The sequence below is a fragment of the Mytilus galloprovincialis genome, chromosome 4 (assembly GCF_965363235.1).
Source record: "Mytilus galloprovincialis chromosome 4, xbMytGall1.hap1.1, whole genome shotgun sequence".
Lineage (NCBI taxonomy): Eukaryota > Metazoa > Mollusca > Bivalvia > Mytilida > Mytilidae > Mytilus > Mytilus galloprovincialis.
In genome coordinates, this window is record NC_134841.1 from 11,908,856 (window position 1) to 11,934,567 (window position 25,712).

The 25,712-nt window shown below is 35.6% G+C and overlaps 3 protein-coding genes across 4 annotated transcripts; 2 read left to right on the plus strand and 1 right to left on the minus strand.

Moving 5' to 3' along the window:
- The first annotated feature begins 283 nt into the window (after nucleotides 1–283).
- Nucleotides 284–9,419, plus strand: LOC143071360 (ileal sodium/bile acid cotransporter-like). Its single transcript, XM_076245611.1, has 4 exons — nucleotides 284–330; nucleotides 952–1,359; nucleotides 2,066–2,270; nucleotides 8,970–9,419. Exons 2-4 carry the CDS (start codon nucleotides 980–982, stop codon nucleotides 9,405–9,407), a joined length of 1,023 nt encoding a protein of 340 aa, XP_076101726.1. The 5' UTR covers nucleotides 284–330; nucleotides 952–979; the 3' UTR covers nucleotides 9,408–9,419.
- Nucleotides 9,420–13,326: 3,907 nt separating this feature from the next.
- On the plus strand, nucleotides 13,327–19,134 carry LOC143071362 (purine nucleoside phosphorylase LACC1-like). 2 transcript variants are annotated; one of them, XM_076245613.1, is made up of 2 exons: nucleotides 13,327–13,459; nucleotides 17,773–19,134. In XM_076245613.1, exon 2 carries the CDS (start codon nucleotides 17,792–17,794, stop codon nucleotides 18,941–18,943), a length of 1,152 nt encoding a protein of 383 aa, XP_076101728.1. In that variant the 5' UTR covers nucleotides 13,327–13,459; nucleotides 17,773–17,791; the 3' UTR covers nucleotides 18,944–19,134. The 2 variants fall into 2 exon arrangements, with proteins under 2 accessions (XP_076101728.1, XP_076101729.1); XM_076245614.1 differs by lacking the exon at nucleotides 13,327–13,459 and adding an exon at nucleotides 13,699–13,721.
- Nucleotides 19,135–19,148: 14 nt separating this feature from the next.
- LOC143071361 (uncharacterized) lies at nucleotides 19,149–25,274 on the minus strand. The gene is made up of 4 exons (XM_076245612.1): nucleotides 25,135–25,274; nucleotides 20,744–21,349; nucleotides 20,229–20,385; nucleotides 19,149–19,469 (listed from the first exon to the last, which is right to left on the minus strand). The coding sequence occupies exons 1-4, from the start codon at nucleotides 25,265–25,267 to the stop codon at nucleotides 19,160–19,162; spliced, it is 1,206 nt and encodes a 401-aa protein (XP_076101727.1). The 5' UTR covers nucleotides 25,268–25,274; the 3' UTR covers nucleotides 19,149–19,159.
- Nucleotides 25,275–25,712: the final 438 nt, after the last annotated feature.

Below are 25,712 nucleotides of genomic sequence, written 5' to 3' on the forward strand. Positions count from 1 at the left end.
CTGTATGTCAACAATTTAACGTCTATTCTGTTTTTACAAAATTTAATGTGTTTCCGTTGACGTTATGAACATTTGGCGTGGATCAACATACAGACATTGTTATCAACAATAACAATAAGTTGTCCATTCAGTTTATAGATTTCTATTTGGAAGCGTTAGTTTACATTTACTATAAAACTGTAAAGCACCATCTATCTTGACCTTTGTCTTAAGATATGTGCCTTCACTTTGATAAGATCTTTAAGCTAAAGATATTTAAAAGATAAGACAATGTTATTACATATATTATGTAAATGTTTCCAAAATATCTTGGACGGAGTAAAAATAGCGGTAAGGTGTTTCAAATATTTTGATAATCATGTAAGCTAGTAGTTATATAATTTGCCAGCCTCTTATATATGAATAGGAGAGCTATTGTGATGTTTAGATACAATAATAGTTAAACAATATACTTTAGAACAATTTAATAACTGTTATTGTAAACATGGTCACATAATGATTGATCTGTTCCTATATGAACGTATACACAGATGCGCCACTGGTATGGGTCCCATAATTTGATAATGTTATGTCATATACATCAGTTGGTTGCTATTTTACCTAGGGAAAATGGCAATGGGTCAGTAATATTCATTGTTTGATTAGATATCTGCATACATATGCTGTTTTATCTTTGTAAATTAAATTAAGATGTAAACAATTCTATATGACAAACTATAAAAATATAAGATTTTATAATGAAATAAATCTATGGGTCGTAGTTTTCACAAGACTTTAAAATATGAATGGGGGTGTTTTTGAAATCACATCCACCCGTATGTATCCAAAATTCCCCTCATCATGGGTCACGTGGAAATCAAAGGAGACACAATTAAATAAAATGTAAATAACGTTTACTTATTCTGTTGAGTTAAATAGGTTTTATGCTAATGATTGCATAATTTATTTCAGATATCAACTAAAACGTGTCTTTTTCACTATGACTGCACATTTTAACTTTACGTCTGGAATTGACATACAAATGAATAATACTCTAAATAATAGAACATCGCATTCGTCATCTTCTGCGCTTAAAACAGCATCAGATATAAGTATTACTGCTTCTCTTGTTGTTATCATGCTTGGAATGGGATGTACAATAGAAATCAAAAGTCTGATGAAGCACATTCGGAGACCAGTAGGAATATGCATAGGAATGTTGTCTCAGTTTGTTGTTCTTCCGGTTGTTACATTTGGTCTTGCGCATGCGTTACAGCTTCCCCCGTTAGCTGCCATTGGAATGTTGGTTGTTGGATGCTGTCCTGGTGGTTCGACAACTAACATATTTAGTTACTGGACAGATGGTGACGTTTCTTTGAGGTAATTGGTGTAGTTATGAATTATTTTATTTTGCTCACATAATATGCTTTTGTATTTTCCTGTTATAAAATCTTTGTCAAACAGTTGAGCAATTTCCAATTTTAACACAAAGGTCATACCAGTTTGAAGAAAAATAGGGAGATCAATATTGATATACTAGGACAGACAACATTTTCGCCATTGAAAGGACAAACAATATGGTTTTGTTGGATACTGTTTGTCCTTTCAATGGCGAAAATGTTGTCTGTCCTAGTATATCAATATTGATCTCTATATATATATATATATATAAGATGTGGTATGAGTGCCAATGAGAAAACTCTACATCTAAGTCACAATTTGTAAAAGTAAACCAGTAAAGGTTAAAAGAACGGTACCCATGAAATAAGTGAATCCACAGTAGTTTAAACTTTATTCTCTTGCTTTGAAAAACTGATCAAATTGCAAATTTCCAACACTCAATATTGTCCTCTCTGTAAACTTATTTCCACTTTTTAAAACTTATTGTAGGAAATACAAATATGTTATCTTCTCACTGATTGATATCTAAATAAATATATCGGTAAGTATTAAAAAGTATATGGAACTCATAAATTTGTTTATGCAATGCATTTTTAGTTGTATATTTTTTAATGCAGATTCAATTACCTATTCTTATATACTTTTGAAGATCACTACATGCATATATTCAATTGACATTTTTCAGTATATCTATGACAGCTGTATCTACACTAATGGCCATAGGAATGATGCCTCTGAATTTACTGATCTATAGCCGTAGTTGGACAGATACGGCTTTGGTCATACCATACATCAATATTCTAAAATCTTTCGGCATGACTATAGGTCCTGCTGTCGTTGGTATATTAGTAAGATGGAAGATACAGAAACTGGCAGACATCCTTGTTAAAGTGAGCAAGTATGAAAAATACACGAAGAAGTTTAGAAATGAAAAAAAGACATATAAAATCAAAATATTACAAAATTAAAAATTATGATGTCAATGTAAAAAAGAAGATGTGGTATGAAACAGAAATAAACAACTATAGGTCGTCGTACAGCCTTCAATAATTAGCAAAGCCTATACCGCATAGTCAGCTATAAAAGGCCCCGAAATAACAAATGTAAACCAATTCAAACGAAAAAACTAACGGCCTAATTTTATTTTCTACTTATTACCTTGTAAACATCAAAGGAATGCTAATCCAATTCCATCATCAGGTGGGGTCCTCCTTCCTTGGCTGTTTCGGCGCTATTCCACAACAACCTCCAGAGGTGCGCCGGCTCAGGTGATCAATCTGAACCTGGAACTGGATGGCCTACACGGCTCCGATGTCTCAGCTGATGTCATTGCTGTTCTTCTGTAACTGAATGCTGTTCTGTATATCTAAATCTGACCATTATCTACACAATAAATGTTCATTGTTCTAACACTTTGTACTTTTCCACACTTCGTCTCTTTTCCTCCAAATCCACTGTGATGCCACTTCTGCTTCTCTACACACTTCTGTAATCAGTTTCTTCCTCTCTGCTCCTACTACTCCCAAGGTCCTAAGTGCCCGCCACATTGACTGTCCTGCAAAGCCCCTGCATCCGACTTCTATTGCCAAACACCACGTCCTCCATCCCCGCTGTTTGCAATCCTCTACTAGCTGCTGGTATTTTGCCATCTTTCTTTCATAAGCTTCCTCTATTCTGTCTTCCCATGGGACTGTCAGTTCCAGCAAGACCGCCTGCCTAGTTCCCTGTGACCAAATGACTATATCTGGTCTTAGCGATATTGCTGCTATTTCTGCTGGGAAACTCATGCGTTGATGTATGTCTGCTGTCATCTGCCAGTCTGATGCTGTTCCAAGTATCCCTAAACCTTCTGCCTGGTTATCTTTCTTTTCTCCAGCCCTCACAAAATTTACAAATGTGATGTTCTTCTGCATCTTTCTCTTCTTTCTCCTGGTGGTATCCAACTTTGCTGCTATTGTTTTCAATACACTGTCATGCCTCCATGTATATCTTCCATCTTTCAATGCGACTGGACATGCTGACAACACATGCTGTAGAGATGCTGGTTTGTCTTTGCATAATGTGCACGTTGGGTCTTCTATCAACCCCCAGGTATAGAGGTTTGATGGGCTTGGTAAAACATCATACACTGATCTTAGTAGAAAACTCAATCTGTATCCCTCCATACTCCAAATCTCGCTCCAGGTCAAAGCCCTGCTTCTCGCTCCTTGCCAATTCAACCAACTACCCTGCTGTTTCATTCCTACTGCCTTAACATTCCTACTCTCTTCTTCCATCTGTCGTATTTCCTGTTGTACCAGTTCCCTCCGTCCCTTCTCATTTGCTGTATCCCACCTTGGTTTTGTTGTCATACCAAATCCCTGTCTACCAACTGCTGTTACACCAACGATGACACTGTGCTTTAGTCTAGTCTCAGCTTCCTTAACTGCTTCCTCTGCTTTCCATTTTCTTCCTGTCCTGATCTTTACTTTGGCTCCTCTCACTTTAGCATCTTTGCTGTCTCTCAACGTCATAACCTGTCTTGTCTTTGTAACTTTATACTCTTCTGTCAATGCCTTCATTGGTAATTGTAGCTTTGTTCCTGTGCTGTACAATCCAATGCTGCTGAAACTTCTTGGCACACCCAACCATCTTCTTAGGCATGCACTGATCTTTCTCTCTAAGGCCTCAACTTTGGACAATGGGAACTCGTAAACTAGTAATGGCCACAATATCCTTGGTAAGACCCCATGTTGATATATCCAGGCCTTATATCTTCCTGGGAGCCCACTTTTGTCTATCTTCGTCAGCCATTCTACCAATTGCATTTGAACTTCACCCATGTTTACCATATCTGCTAGTGTTGCATCAAACTTTTTACCTAGGCATTTCACTGGTTTCTCTCCAACTGTTGGTATCTTTTCACCTGCTAACTCAAATGTCTCATCTTGCACTTTGCCTTTCCTCACTATCAAACTTCTAGATTTACTTGGTTTGAACTTCATCCTGGCCCACTTAATCATCCTTTCCAATTCCTCTAAAGTCCATCTTCCCTCTATGACTGTTTTTGCTGTCACTGTCATATCATCCATAAAAGCTCTTACTGGTGGTTGCCTGACCCCTGATGACAATAATGGTCCTCTACTTGGTTTTTCTACTGATTTTACAATCAAGTTCATTGCTGCTGCAAACAGGACTACTGATACTGTACACCCCGTTAGTATTCCAACCTCAAGTCTCTGCCAAGCTGTGGTGAAGTCTCCAGCTGTGAACCTCATTTCAATCTTGTCAAAATACTCTCGCAGCATAGTTCTGATAGTTGGTGGAACATGATACCTCTCCAATGTCAGGTCTACTAGTTTGTGAGGTATGGACCCATAAGCATTAGCCAGATCTAGCCAAAACACTGCTAAGTCACTTTTCTTCTCCTTTGCTTCTCTTAAAATCTGTGTAATAACGCTGGTGTGTTCGATGCAACCAGATACTTCAGGCATGCCTCCTTTCTGGACTGCGATGTCTATATATTCGTTGCCAAGCAGGTACCTCGTCGTTCTCCTTGCTAAAACTGCCAGGAATATCTTCCCCTCAATGTTCAATAGGGAGATGGTTCTAAACTGTTCAACTTTCCTGGAGTTCTCTTCTTTTGGTATAAAACATCCTTCTGCCTTGTACCATGACTCTGTCATCTTTCTCCTTCTCCAAATTACTTTTAATAGCTTCCACGACCTTCTGATCAGTCTGGGACAGTTCTTATATACCCTATATGAAATACCATTTGGTCCTGGTGCTGACCCTGCTCTTGCCTTTCTCACTACGTCCTGCACTTCTTGGAACTTCAGGTCTGACTCATCAAACTGTTCTTTTGGCTCCTCTGGTGTTAACAATTTCTCACATTCTTCCAGGTCTTCTCCTCGTCTCTCATCACTGTGGGTTTTCCTGAGATGTTCTTCCACTTCTTCCCTCGAGTTTTCCAGTTTGCCAGATCCTCTCGCTCCAAATAATCGCTTCATATACTGAAATGGGTTTGCTGTAAATGTTGTTCTCTCCTTTGCCTTTTTCTTTCTATCTCTTCTATGCGTTTCTGCTCTTGTAAGTGTTTTAAGTTTCTCCCTAGTTTCCTTTCTTAACTGCTGTAATGGTAACCTTTCATTCTCATTGGCGACTTTGTACCTCTTCTTTAACCTTCTCAGGTCTCCTCTCAATTCCTTGATCTTCTTCTGTCTCCGGTTACTATGGCCTAGTTTTGTTGGTTGTTTCCCTTGTGGTACCACTCCAAATCTGTCCTTTCCTACGCTGTAAATAATGGACGTCATTGCTGTTATCTTTCTGTCTACACTGCCTGCTAATGTTGCCTCTAAGATGTTTTCCAAATCTTCGTCAAGCGCTTTCCAAGCTGCTTTGTCTGCATTCGTTGGCCATTTGATCTTCTCTTTGCGTGGCTCATTCTCTTCTCTACGGGTTGTTGGTTCTATCCCGTCTTCTTTACGGACTGTTGTTTCTATCCCGTCTTCTCTATGGACTGTTGGTTCTATCCTCTCTATCTCTTCTGCCTCGTCAAGTTGTTCTACCTCTGTAGGCTGTTCCTCGTGCTCATCCTCACCCTGGGTCACAGGGAGGCTATCATCACTGTGGTTTGCTTCCTGGATGGTCTCCTCCTCCGTCTGACCAGATCTCTCTGTGCGTTGATTGCCAGAATGGGGTTGCACACATTTCATTCTACTTTGATGGATCTTCAAACCTCTAGAATTCTTACAGACTTTACCACAAAAACATTTACATCCGTTGTTCTGGTTCGTTGTCCTTGTCGGTTCCATAGTCGTTTCCTGGTCCTGTCCTATGGGCTGTTCATCCTCCCTCGCTCTCGCACAGCCCCGAGGGTGTCTTAGTATATATCGTTCCATAGCGTGTAAAATGGGTTCCCCTTCACAGGAGATGCACTTTGACTTGCCAAGCCTCATGCCCCGGTTACCAGTCTCTCCTGGCTGCCTCCTGTCTCTCCAGGTTGCCACTGTTCTCTTCACAGTCGTCAACCAGACTTTCCTGGTGGTCACTGGGTTTCCAGAAGTTGATTACCTTGTAAACATCAAAGGAATGCTAATCCAATTCCATCATCAGGTGGGGTCCTCCTTCCTTGGCTGTTTCGGCGCTATTCCACAACAACCTCCAGAGGTGCGCCGGCTCAGGTGATCAATCTGAACCTGGAACTGGATGGCCTACACGGCTCCGATGTCTCAGCTGATGTCATTGCTGTTCTTCTGTAACTGAATGCTGTTCTGTATATCTAAATCTGACCATTATCTACACAATAAATGTTCATTGTTCTAACACTTTGTACTTTTCCACACTTCGTCTCTTTTCCTCCAAATCCACTGTGATGCCACTTCTGCTTCTCTACACACTTCTGTAATCAGTTTCTTCCTCTCTGCTCCTACTACTCCCAAGGTCCTAAGTGCCCGCCACATTGACTGTCCTGCAAAGCCCCTGCATCCGACTTCTATTGCCAAACACCACGTCCTCCATCCCCGCTGTTTGCAATCCTCTACTAGCTGCTGGTATTTTGCCATCTTTCTTTCATAAGCTTCCTCTATTCTGTCTTCCCATGGGACTGTCAGTTCCAGCAAGACCGCCTGCCTAGTTCCCTGTGACCAAATGACTATATCTGGTCTTAGCGATGTTGCTGCTATTTCTGCTGGGAAACTCATGCGTTGATGTATGTCTGCTGTCATCTGCCAGTCTGATGCTGTTCCAAGTATCCCTAAACCTTCTGCCTGGTTATCTTTCTTTTCTCCAGCCCTCACAAAATTTACAAATGTGATGTTCTTCTGCATCTTTCTCTTCTTTCTCCTGGTGGTATCCAACTTTGCTGCTATTGTTTTCAATACACTGTCATGCCTCCATGTATATCTTCCATCTTTCAATGCGACTGGACATGCTGACAACACATGCTGTAGAGATGCTGGTTTGTCTTTGCATAATGTGCACGTTGGGTCTTCTATCAACCCCCAGGTATAGAGGTTTGATGGGCTTGGTAAAACATCATACACTGATCTTAGTAGAAAACTCAATCTGTATCCCTCCATACTCCAAATCTCGCTCCAGGTCAAAGCCCTGCTTCTCGCTCCTTGCCAATTCAACCAACTACCCTGCTGTTTCATTCCTACTGCCTTAACATTCCTACTCTCTTCTTCCATCTGTCGTATTTCCTGTTGTACCAGTTCCCTCCGTCCCTTCTCATTTGCTGTATCCCACCTTGGTTTTGTTGTCATACCAAATCCCTGTCTACCAACTGCTGTTACACCAACGATGACACTGTGCTTTAGTCTAGTCTCAGCTTCCTTAACTGCTTCCTCTGCTTTCCATTTTCTTCCTGTCCTGATCTTTACTTTGGCTCCTCTCACTTTAGCATCTTTGCTGTCTCTCAACGTCATAACCTGTCTTGTCTTTGTAACTTTATACTCTTCTGTCAATGCTTTCATTGGTAATTGTAGCTTTGTTCCTGTGCTGTACAATCCAATGCTGCTGAAACTTCTTGGCACACCCAACCATCTTCTTAGGCATGCACTGATCTTTCTCTCTAAGGCCTCAACTTTGGACAATGGGAACTCGTAAACTAGTAATGGCCACAATATCCTTGGTAAGACCCCATGTTGATATATCCAGGCCTTATATCTTCCTGGGAGCCCACTTTTGTCTATCTTCGTCAGCCATTCTACCAATTGCATTTGAACTTCACCCATGTTTACCATATCTGCTAGTGTTGCATCAAACTTTTTACCTAGGCATTTCACTGGTTTCTCTCCAACTGTTGGTATCTTTTCACCTGCTAACTCAAATGTCTCATCTTGCACTTTGCAAAGTTTAGGAGTAACACAATTTAACTTATTCGGAAATACGCAATGATGGATTAAGCTTATGAATCATTAATATCATGCACATAATACAAGTTTATTTAAAAGATATGTTGTCAGTTTGTTTTCGACTTACCGGTTTGAATATCTTTTTGGTATCTTTGCCTTTACTTTATGCTATGATCATTAGGTTCAAGATAAATTTTTATTGAACACAAAAACATCTAATATGTAATTCAATATGGTAGTTCTCATTTTAAGGTAGCACAATACAAAGATTTTTCATCCCCAATCAGACATCTTTAAACTGATGTAATTCCACTCATCTTTCTTTAAATTTAATAAATGAGGTACCAGAAGAAAGAAGAAGGATTAATCTTTCAAATTGTGAAACACAGTTTTGGAGGTCAAGCTGTGTTATTCAAGACTCTATAAAATATTTTGGGATGCTATGAAGAACAAAGACGCTAAATTCATTCAAGTGTGGACATCACAATATAGCGACTAATTACATAATAATTAATTATGTAATAATTAATTATGTAATAATTATGTCATAATGAAATTATCACAATCTGAAAGATAAATCTTTCTTCTTTCTTTTGGTACCTCATTTATAAAATATAAAGAAGGATGAAATGAATTACATCAGTTTAAAGTTGTCCGATTGGGAGTGAAAAAATCTTTGTATTGTGCTACCTTAAGTGAATTCATTTGTATATGACCCTGCAAATTAATAAAAACATATGTTTTCTTTTCCAGTGTGGATCATTTGCTGGAGCGATCAGCGTAGTTCTTGTATTAACATTAATGAGTATCAGATTCCCATACATGTACTTAGCATCGTGGAAAATATATATCGCAGCCCTTATACTTCCTTTTGCTGGTTTCCTGTTTGGTTACGTTGTTGCCATGATTTGTCGGCAGGATCCAGTCAGATGTAGAACAATTGCGTTAGAGACAGGGATACAAAACTTTCCTCTTTGCATGACATTACTACTACTGACATTCTCAAAGGAAATATTTGCACAGATTTCTTTGTTTCCATTATTATATGGTGTCACGTGTATTGTATGCAGTCTTGCATTTTTAGGCATTTACAAAATTGTGAAAAAGGTAAATTCTACACGAGAGAAGAAAGAAGAATTTACCAGAGTGTCAACTATCGAAGACGACAAATTTGTATATGGTAATAAATAGGATCAATGTGTACTGAAACAAATCTAACAAAGTCTTTTTATGCCCCACCTACTATCCACCAACGATAATAGAGGGGCATTATGTTTTCTAGCCTCTGCGTCAATTCGTTCGCCCGTTTGTCCGTCTGTCCCGCTGCAGTCTAAAGTTTTTGGTCAAGGTAGTTTGTTGTTGTGGTTAATGGTTTTGGTAAGCGGCTTACTGATGTAGTAATTGCGCCTTAAATTCATATAACATGAATATTATGTATATATACTGTCAGTCCTTAATTTATTTTTAGCATTACGTTTTAGCGAGTAATTATATGAAACTTTGAAGAACATGTTAAACTGGGTTACTAAGAAGTATTTATATGTAGAGAGAAAAAAACAAAAACAAACACATAACAGAAGGTACATGTGATAGGAAAATGAAAAAAAAAGCAAATGATAGTTCCTAATGAAATGTACATTATTAATTGATAGGTATCATAAAATTGTTTAAAAATTTTATCTGGTTGTTCACCTTTGTGTCGTCTGTGATATACTTATTTAAAAAAAGTATATTTAGAAACATGTAACAAGACATGTGTAGTTAAATGCTACCAATGTAAGGACGTCTCCCACGATTGATGTAGCAAATAAAGAATCCTTAAGTAAGGACTGGTTGTAGTTTTTACTTTTCCATAACGGCAAGTTGCGATAATTTTTCTGAATAAATTAATCGACCCTCCGAATTCTAAACCTTTTTAGAGGTAGCACTTATTTTTTTTTTTTAAATCATTTTGTCTTTTTGCTTTAACCCAATTTCATCTGATTTGTTATGATAATTAATATTAAGTACCCAAAACGAAATAATCTAGCCACACAAGCAATACCCGTTATAGCATTAGTATTAATTTTTCAAACAGCTTGTAAGAAGTGCCATATTCAAAAGCCTTCAAGTGTCGTTCAGTCGCCAAACCGTTATAAGGAAATGCATTTTTGAAATTTACGAGTTGGAAAATGTAAAATCCTTAGTGTATACATGTTCCGGACCATATGAGTATTTGGACCATATAGGTATTTTTTTTTTCAAATATGCATTACAAACGTTTCAATTATACAATAAACTTTATCTAAAAAACAATGATGGTTACATGACAATGTATTAATTTAAAGGCTACGTTAAAATTAAATATTGATGCCAAAGTTTATTTTCATCGCTTATTACATTCTTTCATCGAGGCTTATGGTGACATTTACTACCACACGGTTTCGAATTTGCACGTCATGTTTGTGCACAATCCTTTTCAGTTACACCTTTTGTTTGCAAGAGAAAAGATAACCTTCTTTGCAGCTGCGTGCAGTGATGCCGAGGTTGTGGGTTATTAATTCCGATATGTCTTCGGTGTTTATAAAGCTTTAGATTTCAAATATCGTAATATGACTACAGTACACCATGTGCACGAAACAACTTAAATAAAATATGTTCCTTGCCAATGACTTCTTGTGTAACAGTTTATTGAGAAATTTTTGGAAGTTATCTTTTCAAGTCGACATATTGCTATTCACTCGTAATAACAAATCGGTAATGGACATCGGTATAAAATGTGTTTATTATAGTTTTGACTAGATAGTAAAATTAACTATGTGAAACATCTTATTTTTATTAATAATAATATTATAATATGATAATAAAATGATTTATATGATAGCGTATTTTTAAGGAACGGTCATACCATATGAAGAGATTGGAAATATTCAAAGTCAACTGTAACAGAGTGTTAATTAGCCCGACCATACGCGTACTGTCGGACCGTATGAGTATATACCCATATGGTCATGGCCATACGCGTATGGTTCAAATACTCACATGGTCTGGAACATACACAAAACAATGAAAACAACACTTTATGAATTTCCTGTGTCCGAAGAGCTTTTCTGGATTTACCCATTCACCAGGAACGTTCAAAATGAACTATTTGAAAGTCAATAATGTATAATAACATTAACAGTTGAGGAGCTATACGACGAAAAAATGACATAAAATAGCCAAATTTATCTAAGGTCAACCCTGCTTTGAGAGACTCGAACTCTTTGTAGTTTCTTAGTAGATCGAGCATAGCCAAACATATAATTATGTTTTCTCCTCTCAGCAGGGATTTTACTTAAAGAGGGGAAGTTGTGGTTGGTCAAATTTATAAACGCAGCTCCACTCTTGTGGTAATTTGTATGCAGAATAATGACAATTAATACTACATCTTATCAAAATAAGAATAACACATTTTAGCAGAAACATTTTAACTTTTCATAAATTGTAACAAATCATAGTTGAAATCATCATCAGATACACGACTTTATTTTTCTAGTGTCGTGTTGTTGTTTTTTTTTTTGGGGGGGGGGGGGGTGAAGGAGGGGGTTAAACCGGGACACTGAGTTCTTATTGATTATTGAAAATAATCTCCAGATTTGAGGAATATTATATGTCAAGGCTGGATTAAAGATAGTCATCCAATAAATTAAGATAAAGTCAAGTATAATATAACCTAACAGTCTCAATCTTTGAATGATCGTCTCTTATTATTTCTTTGTACAGATTCGGTGATTTTACCTTTCTAACACAAACGATACAAACGGTTCAGCGAGCTCAAGTTGAGATCATTTGTTTCTAACATAGTTACGTTTGCAAAGTTTGCATAAACTTTGAAAAACTATACACTCGCTGAAAATGCGTATACAGTTTGTCATTCGTCGTTTGTTAGTAGAAACGCTACATTTCTTTCTAACTTTAACTCTACACATATTTTTTCCACTACAAAAGATTGATTCTGACGAAAGAAAAAGATGTAAAACCCTTATTGTTACAGTTACAACTCAAAACAATGTCACAAATTACTCAAATTTAGGAATTGCCCTCTTTTTCTTTTATTCTGCTATTTTAATAATAAAAAAAAAAAGGTTTTATCATAACTTTTCATACATTCATCTGATGAAGACGATGAACGTAATATATGAACAGATGAGCGATGTCCTGTACGTCTACAACATCTTCTACGGAAGCTATTTTATCGCGGTTTATGTTTGATTACAACATGTGCATGCATTTTTGGCAGTTCAAACATGGTTAGTTAAAACTGATTAAACAATGAATTTATTTTTACTCTTGTAACTTTTAACCAACTATAATAAACGACACACAACGTATTATTATATTTAATGTATGCTATATAATACACGTTTATTTAATCCCACTTTAAATAAACTCCTCTGGTTTTTTTCTTTGTAGGAAACTGAAGTTAGGCAGCTGCCTGAATGATGCCACTGTTTAGTTCTGAACACTCTTGCTAATTAGAACAACAAAATTATATATAAAACAAAGTAACAATGCAAACTGGTTTACACAATACTTGTACATGTACTTACTAACCCAAACCAAATAGAGGATAATAACGACAACCTTATATTAAATGATACTGATATTGCTAGAGGTATAGGGGGAGGGTTTTGATCTTACAAAACATGTTTTACCCGTCGCATTTTGTGCCTGTCCCAACCCTTGTATTTTTTTTTATTTTTTTTTTTGGTCATTTTTGTGTTTATTTTAATTTTTGGTTTACTATATAAGTCTCAAAGTTTATTTTGACGTCGATTTGTGGAAGACCCATGGTTGGTTGCCTTTGGCTGTTTTCTGCTAATTGGTGGGATTGTCTCTTCGATACATTCCCCATTTCCATTCTATAGTTTATGTTTATCAAAAGGATGTTCCAACCCACTGAAAGCAAGCTGAAAACACATTTCCATTTGATATCTATAGGATATTTTTTTTTTTGGAACAAATCACGGTTATATAAGATGTTTTCACAATCGGTATCTATGTCAGGGACTCGATAAGAAAGAGGACAAAGGTCAACAAAGTTTTTTTTATCATTAAATGTGTATTTATCAGTCTTTCCAACTTCCTGTAACACTTAATTTGTCAAATATTTTATTTATTACTGTTTTAAATAGGCTAATCGCAACACTTCGTAGTACTTGGATTTTACTTCCGCATTGTTCGTTCTATTTGTTTACATTTTAATTTTGACAGCTGAACAGGTAAGATGAGTCTTTTAAACTATCGTTTTGTTCACTCGTTTACAGCATTCTTCCAGTGGTTTATAATTGATAATGTTAATTCAGGATAGTATAAAACGGTCTTCAAAAGTTAGCGCTGATTTTTATTTTTGAAATACTAGTAAAGTAAACTTTTAATCAATAGTTTTAATTTCATGGACATTTCAATTTCAAGGGGTACAATCAAAATCACGTGATGGATATACACACACCGGAAGTAACAGTCGAGCAGACCGCTTGAAAGGTAAGTAGTCGTATTTACTTGTTTATATTAATAAAATTTAATAAATAAGGTAGTGCACCGAATGTCGGATACTATCTAGTTTTGAAATACACAATTATCCTTGCTGGAAAGCGTGCAGTTAATGCCAACACTTCGACACAGTTCCAAAATTTCACCAGATAACACACACACCTCATATGTTTTTATAACAAAATTTCTGAAAAGTCAATATTACGGGTGTTTTTAGTGGAAAAAGAATGCATTTTTTAATTCATCATCTTTAATTTTGATTTAATCAATCAAATAATTACGATAAATGGTCGTTTGACAGGAGAATAGCCGATTTTCACAAATGATACCACACACACCCCATTAATTTAACGGATAACACACACACACACACACACACACACACACACACACACACACACACACACACACACACACACACACACACACACACACACACACACACACACACACACACACACACACACACACACACACACACACACACACACACACACACACACACACACACACACACACACACACACACACACACACACACACACACACACACACACACACACACACACACACACACACACACACACACACACACACACACACACACACACACACACACCCCGAAACTGAAGGTATGTACAAAGTTTCAAGCAAAGTCAAATGATGTATTTTACTATAGTCCGTTTGACTTCTATAAATCTTCAAAAAATAATTCTTAAAAATTCATTTTTAAAGATATATATTTTTCTTCTTCATGTATGTTAATGTATGATATATACGAACTCTGACTTTGAATATCATAATTTTAAACCTATAATCAAGAAAGTTACTCATTAGGTCTCTATGTTATTTCAATTTATTTTAATATAAAATACTGAATGGAGTACGTATGAGTAGTGTAACAGCCTTCCATTCAAAACAAAAACATTAGACATGTGCTCTAAACCTGTTTTATTGTACCATGTGACTTTACTCATTTAAATAACTCTGGTCATGTGTGCATGCTTTTATATTTCTCATTGACTACAGAAAGCTCAGTAATCACATGACCAGAGTTATTTAAATGAGTAAAGTCACATGGTACAATAAAACAGGTTTAGAGCACATGTCTAATGTTTTTGTTTTGAATGGAAGGCTGTTACACTACTCATACGTACTCCATTGAGTATTTTATATTAAAATAAATTGAAATAACATAGAGACCTAATGAGTAACTTTTTTGATTATAGGTTTAAAATTATGATATGCATAGTCAGAGTTCGTATATATCATACATCAACATACATGAAGAAGAAAAATATTTATCTTTAAAAATGAAATTTTAAGAATTATTTTTTGAAGATTTATAGAAGTCAAACGGACTATACATTATACTAAAAACATAAGAACAATTTAATATAAGCCTTAACCTATATAACATTTTAATTGAAAAGCAATCTCTCATCGCTTTAATTTTCTTATATGTCGCGTGGTGTATCTTACAAAACCTAGTTATAGAGGTCTTAAAAATTTATACAAGTGAATTCGGAATGGTGTTCTGTTCGACAAATTATTTTGCAGCTTTCACGACCTTGATTGTTAATCGAATGGACTTAACGCATTTGTATAACGAAGGGCGAACAGGTTTGATTAACATACAGAACCGAAATCATCTCATTTGCATATCAATATGAATACATAAATTTCAGTTTTCCTACCGTAAAAGGGCTTTATAGCCAGTCATAGTCGTTAACCTCTCCCGTAGTAGTAACTCACGCATGACACCAACATATCTTAAAACAGAAGCGATGAGAGATAAGTTTTTAAATAGATTATATCTATTGTTAGATTATTTTCCTTATATTCATTTTATAGAATATGTCACATTTGTGCAAGCACTGTGGAAAGAAATTTAAAGGTCGAAGTGGTTTACGACAACATGAGATGAGGCATGATGGACAGGGGCCATATTCATGTAATGAATGCAAGCTTGTTTTTTTTCAGCAAGTCAAGCTTTACTTCCCATTATGTCCTAAAATAAAAATAAAAAACATTTTACAGAATACGTAAAAGCATGGCATGATCCATTCACAAGTCGCACAAATGTTACCGCAAATACTAGCCAAAATTTCATTATTTATACGAGATAAACTTAAATAATGAATGGTTTAGACTATAAACTCATGAGGACAACCACTCAGTACGTGCGAACTGCATGTCATGATGATTGTTTGTTTTTACGTTCTTTGTGATTAGCTTAAATAATGTGTGTGTGTTATCCGTTGTTTTTTTCGGTGTGTGTGGTATCATTTTTGAAAATTGGATTTTCGACAATAAACCAAGCGTTTATCGTAAAAAAAATTATTGTATAAATCAATAGTAGCGGTGTTGAATTGAGACATGCATTTATTTTGCCAAACAAATCATAAAGAAAACAATTTTATCAAATTTTGATTGAAAATAATCAAAGTGTGTGGTTATCCGTTGAAAAAATATTGAGTGTGTGTGTTATCCGTCGAAAATTTGGAACTGTGTCGAAGTGTTTGCAATAACTGCACGCTTTCTAGCAAAACAAATTGTGTATTTTAAAACTACATACTATCCGACATTCGGTGTGCCAACTTATTAATCAAAATTTAATTGATATAAACAAGAAAATGCAACTACTAATCTTTCAAGCGGCGAATTCGACTGTAACTTCCGGTGTGTGTATATCCATCACGTGATTTTGATTGTACCCCTTGAATTTAGATACTGACTTTGTTAGAGTGTATTTCTTCCTTACCAAAGTTTTGTAAACGTTGTGTACCGTTTATTTATAATCATAGGTTGTTAAACGTTACAAAAATAGAAACAAATGCATCGTTTGATCAGTGTTTACTGACCCTACTTAAACTGCCAAAAATGTAAACAAACTTATTTCGCGTGAAAATGTAGTTTCTATAGAATATGTTTTAGACTTTTGTGCATATACAGATTTATTGTCAGTTCTCCGTCATTAGAAGAATGAAAAATAGCAGTGCTGAAAGAAAGGAGGGCATATACCTAATATGTATACATTTGAGTAATTGTTGACATTGTTTTGAGTTATGACAATCATGATTATACCTCTTTTTCTATTATCAAAATCAATCTTTTTTTAGCCAAGGTGGGAAAATATAAATAGATAATTGATTTAATGTTAAAATGTGAAAGAAATGCAGCGTTTGTACTAACAAACGACGAACGATAAACTGTGGACGCAATCTTAGCGAGAGTTAAGTTTGTCAAAATTATGCAAACTTTGAAAATGTATGTAAGAAACAAATGATCTAATCGTGTGCTCGCTAAACCGTTTGTATCGTTTGTGTTACAAGGAAATGCATTCTAAGTGTCGATAAGAAAATTACAGTAGAATTTAGCCCAATTCCTCATGATCATCTCACAACGTTTAGAGATTCTGGATGTATAAGAACATGGCATATCGTACACAATCTGTAGACATCTGTCTATTGTCAACACTTTTTATTGATTTCTCAATCTGTTTGGTTTGGGATGCAGTCCTAATGACTTATAACCAATATATTTAAAGTGCATTTCTTTCTTTCTAACACGAACGATGCAAACGACTTAGCGCGCACATGTTTAGTTAATTTCTTTCAAACATACGTTTGCAAAATTTACATTAACTTTGTCAAACTATGCAAAAGATAAAAGTGCGTCTGCATTTTGTCGTTTGTCGTTTGTTAGAACAAATGCTACCTGATTAAACGGAGTATTTGTTTTTACGTTTGTAAAAAGTCTGTTTATCAACACCATGTGTATGCATTATTGAAAGTCCAAACAGGGTCAGTATAAACGTATTAAACGATGTATTTGTTTCTACTTTTGTAGCGTTTAGAAAACAACAACAAACGCGACACAACGTTTTCAAAATTTTGGTTAAAAAGAAATGCGGCCATAGTCACATTAGTGACATTAGCTTCCTATAGCTGTCGACATATATATGTTTCTAGGTTAGACAAACAATTTTCGTGTTCAAGTAAGGCAAGATTGTTATACATGAATGACGTGTTTTTTCCAGATAATTGTCTTATCTCACCATGGACAAGAAAACTGTTTTGATTGATAGTTTTGATGGATACAAAATTGATAATGTTGATGAATTAATTGACAGCACTGATGACCTATTACTGATACAAATTTCGAAAGACAACAACACAGAACAAAATTCCAGATTGACTGTTATTAAAGACTCATCCAGATTAGGGGCATTCTACCGAGTTAAAATACGGATGGATTCAAACATGTATTCAGATATTACAATACTTTGTTCTAAAGCAAAAGCAAATTTGTGGTTTACTATTTGCAAGGAGATACTTTCAACAGCATACAAATGGGAAATTAAAACAGGAGATGAATATGTACCCATTTACGACGAAAGCTATTATACCGAAATTCAGGCTTTCGTATCCTCTTATCAAACAAAAGATGAAGTAGAAATTTTGAAGTCTAACATCATAGACGACAAATTTATCCACGGCTTCTCAACAAGGAAAGGTGGACTTTCAACGGCAAAAGGAGTTTCATCTTTGAATATGACAGCGGCTAACATCAAACGTGATACGGAAATGATCGGTAGAGAAAATATCCGCCGCCTTGGTACGAAAGCAGGATTCAATCCTAAAAGCTTTCTTCGCGCCCGTGCAGTTCATGGCAATACCGTGTATGTTGTTGGTAAAGAAGAACCCAAAGACGGGTATGACTGTATTATATCAAATCAGAAAGATATTACAGTTGCTGCACCAGGAGCCGACTGTGTAACTATGATATTTGCTGACCACGAAACTCCTGCATTTGGAGCATGCCATTCTGGTTGGAAAGGGACACTGGCAAAAGCTTGCATCGAAACAGTCAAGAAAATGCAAGATGAATATGGTTCAAAATTAGAGAACATACGAGTGGCACTTGGACCTAGTATTGGTCCATGCTGTTTAGAATTTGCGGAAGAGGATGCAGCTTTGTTCAAAAGCATAAACGAAAACAGCATCATAAGAAAGGAAGGTAAAGCCAAGCCGTTTATAGACTTGCATCTAGTGAACCGGACACTTCTAGAAACTCATGGTATTAAACCATCTAATATAGATGATAAAAGTGCAACACTGTGTACATCTTGTCATCCGGAGTTATTTTTCTCTTATAGAAGAGATGGTATTCCTTTTGGAAATCAAGTTGGATTTATTGCACTTAAGTGAACCAAAAGATGCTTTAAACAAACAATTGAAAGATGCATTATTATACATAGTTTCATTTTAATGCAAATTCGGTTTCATACTTAAATATACAAAAACATAACAAATTCAAGAAAATGTACAAACAAAACAGAATCAAACAACAAATACTAGTACGTAAATTGTAATAAACAAAGTAATAATGCTGGCTGAAATGATGTTTTGATTATACTTTTGTGGTTAACTCTTATCCATTTTTCCAAACGGTGCAAAAGACGACTTTAATTTCATTTGATTGTTCGAGGCGGATTTACTTGGTAGTATGCTCCTATACTCCTTGTAAAGGTCACACACCACAGCTTCCATTGGAGAAAGATCGATTCTAAAGAATCCATCAAAGGGGCTGTCAAGGTCACTGACTGTAAATACCAATAGTGTGATCGATATCACACTGATCAAACATATGGTTAATTCCATTCTGTACGACTGTGCCTTCACCATCAACATGCCAAGAAATGTAAAGCCACCCAAAGTTTCTAATAAGATCCATCTGTAAGAAGAATTGATATTTTATAAATACGCATTCGCAGTCAGATAAATAAGGGTAATATGTGATCGTTACTAAGATTTTTCAAATATGGTATAATAATAATAATAAGTCGGTTTATTTAGTATCTAATAAAAATAACTGTACTACATAACGGAATTTCAACACCACAGAGGTTTCATTCACTTAAAAAAGCACAAACTTATTTTAATCCCTTTTATTTGTTTCCTCAATTCTTAATTAACAGAAAAAGGGTTGTATTACGATGTTTCTGTTAATCGCCTTTCAAACAGACCAAATAAAAGTCAATTACGTTGGATATTAACCTATTTTTAAAAGCAAGATAGATAGATTTATGTCTCTTTTAGTTCAAATTAAAATGGCTAACAATGTAATATATACAACTACATTATGCCCGATCCTAACTAACCATTTTTATTACCAATGCGCTTCGTATTCCCGATCTTAACTATTTACGTGTATTATCCATGCGCTCTTACCCCGATTCCCGATCTTAACTTTTTACTTGTATTACCAATTCGCTTTTACCCCTTTAATAGTTATCAAAGGTACCAGGATTATAATTTAGTACGCCAGACGCGGGTTTCATCTACTACTAGTATGACATAAGACTCATCAGTGACGCTCATATCAAAATATTTATAAAGCCAAACAAGTACAAAGTCGAAGAGCATTGAGGATGAAAATTAAACCTGTGAAAGTATAAGTATTATAAATAATCATAAAATGATAAATACTAACTGCAGTGGGTTAATGTGTTCGTGCAATGGTCCGTTGTCTGGAATCAAAGAGAACAGGCGGTGTACATTTTCAAATACCACCCGTAAAAGTGCTTTTGTAGTTGCTGTCTGTTTCATGCTGCTATAATTTAGAATATCTGCTATTTCCCATACATTTACTGAAATTAAAGATTACTTGATAAGTTTTGTATGACTGAAATACTTTACTGATGACTTTAAGATATCATATAAAACGAATTCAACCATTGTTTCGTGATAGCAACCAAGGGAAAAAAGATAATAAATTTTCAAATTCCGTGTATAATCATTTAAATTATACTGTAAAAAGGATACTATAAATTAACAAACCTGTTTGACACTACAACAGACCGTACCAGTCTTTTATAGAACTGAATGACAAAATGTTTGACATAAATGGTCACTTTCACTATTTATTTCATGGTTATCATACAAAAATTAGACACACACGAGTATTATTAAAAATATGACATCATGCAAAAGTTAAGCCTGTCTTACCATTTTCGTCGACGCCGTCAAAATTGTTCTGAGCTTGCAATATCCTATTCATAATGTTAGTCTTCAATATGCGACAAAGCTTTTGGCGGGCTTTCAATGATATAGCTTCAATTTGATTGACCATGCAGATGATTTCTCTTGACAAAACAACTTCTTCCGACAATCTATCTCGTAATTCAAAATGCTTCTGTTGAACTTCTTCGATTGCATAGCCAAAAGTTATGGCATATACCATACCAGCAGGAACCAGAAAACACCCAAGGGCATCGTTTATGTTTGGAGTGGATGAATCACTTGGCCAGAAGTAGTTTGCCATCGGTGAATATATAAACAATGTCATAGGACAAAATATTAAGCCTAATAATGGCGGAACTGAAATAAATACAAGTTTTCTGACGCTGTTTTGGAAATGGGACATAAGCCCCAAAGCGTGAACTTCATATTCCGTGAAGAAAGGATCTTTTGGTATATCGTTCCTTTCGGATTCAAAGTCCTCGAGAAATAAGAATGTGTTGTCCACCTCTTGAAGTTTGTCGTTGCAGTGTATGCGTTTGTCTCGTCTGCAACATCTGATCTTTTTAGTAAGTATGTATAACGTCAGCAAAACTGAAAACAAAACAATAAACATAGATCATAAAAACATGAATATCATTAATAGTTACTAAAGGTACCAGGCTTATGATTTAAAACGCCAGACACGCGTTTCATTTGCATAAGATTTTTCAGTGACGCATTAACAGTATTTTGTACAATTGTTTATAGGCAGCAGTGGTTTATAGAATTAGTTTTCAATGTTATTTTTAGGTGGATTTTTTTTAAGATTCGGTAAATTCTTTGTGAATAAATATAGCATAGTCCAATAATAAGCCAATGCGTACTTATAAAATATAATAAATTTAATAGCAATTGCAGTCTTTACTGGCATTAATGGCAAAAAATTAATTATATCAATAGAGGAACTATTATATAATAAATTGTGACATTTTTTTCTAATATTGGTTGTTGATTACACTATGAAAACTAAAGAAAGCAGTTTATGAATTAGTTCAATCGAAAATACCCCCTTATTTCAAAGACCAGTCTGTACCAATAATTTCTTATACCTATACCAAATCTATTGCAACTAAAATTTTCAATTACAAACGCGTTTTGCAGAATCTCGATATTGACGACTTCAAGTCTAAACCTCCTGATTGCACTTGTGCTAGTTCCCAATTCAAATATAATCCTGCTGGCCACGTTATTACCGGTGACCTTAACATTGTTAATAACACTTCTCTACGAAATTTGTTATCGAAAGGTCCGAAATATCGTGAGCCTAAATCCATCAATTGGAAATACAACTTTAAAATTTTGATGGATTCAGTCGAGGATTATGCCAGGCATTGGGCTTAACGTGAAAAGGAAGACGTAGACACTCGATCCGAATGGATTAAGGCAGTGAGGTCGTTTATACAAATCAGAATTAAGAAACTAAATGGGTCCATCAATGCCCATGCTATGTCAATCTTTAAAGACCCAAATGTTGCTAAACACTTATCCGACCTCCATGATAAATATGTTGTTGTCCCCGCAGACAAAGCCCCAAATAACATCGTTTTTGTCTGTAAAAGTCACTACATTAATTGCTTGATAAACGAATTAGGTATAGACAATTCACTTGGAAACTCAACATATACCCTCACGACACTTACCAAAGAGGAAATCCTGGATAATCATAGGTCTGTTCTTTGTTCCTTTGGTATTTCAACCAAAGATGAAGAACTAGATCTTCCATCACTGTATTGGATACCTAAACTACATAAGTGTCCTTACAAACAACGGTATATTGCTGGGTCTTCCAAGTGCTCCACGAAACCTCTTTCTAAATTATTAACATCTATTTTATTAGCTATCAAAGACGGGCTTCAAAGTTATTGTGAAACTGCATATTCTAGAGGTGGCGTGAATCAGATGTGGATACTTAAAAATTCCAAAGATCTTTTAGAGTACATACAATCTAACTCCCTTTCATCTTGTAACAGTATTAAACCATTTGACTTTTCTACTCTTTACACAAGTATTCCACATTCCAAACTAAAAGACAAATTGCAAGAGTTGGTATTACTTTGCTTCATAAAAAATAATGGCCAACGTAGATACAAGTATCTTGTCTTAGGGAGGGATAAATCATACTTTGTAAAGAATCACTCTGATTCAAACAAAAAATTCTCTGAAACCGATATTATCAAGATGCTTGATTTCTTGATTGACAACACATTTGTAACGTTCGGAGGACGTGTTTTTCAACAGACTGTCGGCATCCCAATGGGAACAAACTGCACCCCTCTACTTGCCGACTTGTTTCTTTATTATTATGAGGCTGACTTCATGCAGGAACTTCTTAGGAAGAAAGATAAGAAGTTAGCAATATCCTTTAACTCTACTTTCCGCTAAATAGATGACGTTCTTTCACTAAACAATTCAAAATTTGGTGACTATGTGGAACGCATCTATCCCATCGAATTGGAGATAAAGGATACTACAGATACAGTTAAGTCGGCTTCATATCTTGACTAACATCTAGAAATTGACAATGAGGGTCGGTTGAAAACAAAACTTTACGACAAAAGAGATGATTTCAGCTTTCCAATTGTGAACTTTCCATTTCTAAGTAGCAACATTCCAGCAGCACCTGCATACGGGGTATATATCTCCCAATTGATACGATATTCCCGTGCTTGCATTTCCTATCATGATTTTCTTGATAGAGGGTTACTGCTCACAAGGAAGCTATTAAACCAAGAGTTCCAAGTGGTGAAGTTGAAATCATCCCTTCGTAAATTTTACGGACGCCATCACGAGTTGGTTGACCGTTATGGAATAACCGTTTCACAAATGATATCGGATATGTTCCTTACGTCGTAACTACAATCCCCTTCCCTTTCATGAATCTGACCTACCGAATTAGACTATTTACCGGATTTGTAATCACATAAGCAAGACGACGGGTGCCACATGTGGAGCAGGATCTGCTTACCCTTCCGGAGCACCTGAGATCACCCCTAGTTTTTGTTGGGGTTTGTGTTGTTTATTCTTTAGTTTTCTATGTTGTGTCATGTGTACTATTGTTTTTCTGTTTGTCTTTTTCATTTTTAGCCATGGCGTTGTCAGTTTGTTTTAGATTTATGAGTTTGACTGTCCCTTTGGTATCTTTCGTCCCTCTTTTATGAAGCGTATGGTAATTAGCTGGTACTTTCGCATTCACCATTAATTTTAAAATCAAGTCTTTTTTTCAATTTTAATTTGAAAACAAAGAACGATAAAGGAGGGGCGAAAGATATCAAAGTGACAGTCAAACTCATAGATCGAAAATAAACTGACAACGCCCTGGCTAAAAAATAAAAGACACAGGACACAACATAGACAACTAAAGACTAAGCAACACATTCTCAAAAAAAAGGGAAGGGGATTGTAGTTACGGCATAAGGAATATATGCTACAAATGTATACCATCTGTGGAACAATAATTCCATAACGGTCAACCAAATCGTGATGGAATTCCGTGAAATTTACGAAGGGATGATTTCGAATTCACCATTTGGAACTCCTTGTTTAATAGCTTCCTTGTGAACTGCAACCCTCTATCAAGGAAATCATAATAAGATACAGCGAAAGGTTGTACTTTAATCTCATTTTAATAGCGATATTATTTAAAGACTGTCGAAAACATCCCAAACTTAAATAAATAAAGGCGAAAGTAGTATACCGCTGTTCGAAAGTCATAAATCGACTGAGAGAAAACAAATCTAGGTTACAAACTTCAACCGAGGGAAACACATCAACTATAAGAGGAAAAACTATAAGAGGAAAACAACGACACAACAGAAACACTAAAATGCCAAAAAAAAACCGACTATGTAACACATACAGAAACGAACGCTGACTATGCGGTATGAGTTTTGCTCATTGTTCTATGACCTATAGTTGTTAATTTCTGTGCCATATTTGTCTCTTGTAGAGAGTATTCTCATTGGCAATCATACCACATCTTCTTATTTTTAAATAAGATACGAAATGCAATTTCCCGGACTTGGTACAGGATATTTTAAGAAAAAAATGAATGTTTCGAAATACTATATAGTCGTTATTTAAATAAAGAAAATATATTATGCTTAATGCAAATAATGCAAATAACACTCTATGAATTTCGAGCGTAAGTGCTTTTTGAGTGTAGCTTCATCAGGAAAGTAATGAGGTAAACAGCAATCTCGAAGGTTTTGTCATAAATAAGTTACACCATAGGCAATCGGCGTAAACATATTCACCGAACAAAGTACTTGAAAGTGCACGAATTCGAAAGTCGTCTAAATGACATATTCATTTGAGGTCAACTTAATACGTTATCTTACCCAGAATTCCACAGAATGCTAGTGCAACTGGTGGAACAATAATTTCTACTGCAGAAGCTTCCGGTTCTGTTTCTGGTTCTGTTTCTGGTTCAGCTCCAGGAGTAGATGACGTGTTTGCAGTGGTACTTGCCATTGTTTAATACTGAAAAACAAATTCGAAAAACTTACGCAGCTAATCAAAATTTAGAAAAATAAAGTTAAAATAACTCATAATAGTTATCAAAGGTACCAGGATTATAATTTAGTACGCCAGACGCTAGGCTTATTATTTGGCATACAGAACTCGTCCAATTAAAACTTCGCTCGAAAGAAATATGTTGGAAGGCGAATTCAATGATTAAATGTCCCCCATCTTAGTAGCAATATATTAAACTTCACCTGCATATGGGATATTATAAGTTATCTACGTTCATATCCGTAGATATGGATATTTTAACACCCTGAAGTACCCAAGTACACCATGAGGCGTAGCCGAAGGGTGTACAGGGTACTGAAGGGTGTTAAAATATCCATATCTACGGATATGAACGTAGATAACGAATTTATCCCCGGTCTTAGTCCGAATCGGACGAGTTTTG

What these genes read in the sequence shown, in the direction of transcription:
- LOC143071360 (XM_076245611.1), top strand. Translation starts at nt 980, where the DNA reads ATGACTGCACATTTTAACTTTACGTCTGGAATTGACATACAAATGAAT. An exon ending in GATGGTGACGTTTCTTTGAG is followed by an intron (nt 1,360 to 2,065) that starts GTAATTGGTGTA and finishes GACATTTTTCAG; the next exon opens with TATATCTATGACAGCTGTAT. An exon ending in TGGCAGACATCCTTGTTAAA is followed by an intron (nt 2,271 to 8,969) that starts GTGAGCAAGTAT and finishes TTTCTTTTCCAG; the next exon opens with TGTGGATCATTTGCTGGAGC.
- LOC143071361 (XM_076245612.1), bottom strand. Translation starts at nt 25,267, where the DNA reads ATGGCAAGTACCACTGCAAACACGTCATCTACTCCTGGAGCTGAACCA. An exon ending in AGCATTCTGTGGAATTCTGG is followed by an intron (nt 21,350 to 25,134) that starts GTAAGATAACGT and finishes TTTTGTTTTCAG; the next exon opens with TTTTGCTGACGTTATACATA. An exon ending in TGACGGCGTCGACGAAAATG is followed by an intron (nt 20,386 to 20,743) that starts GTAAGACAGGCT and finishes CTTTAATTTCAG; the next exon opens with TAAATGTATGGGAAATAGCA.
- LOC143071362 (XM_076245613.1), top strand. Translation starts at nt 17,792, where the DNA reads ATGGACAAGAAAACTGTTTTGATTGATAGTTTTGATGGATACAAAATT.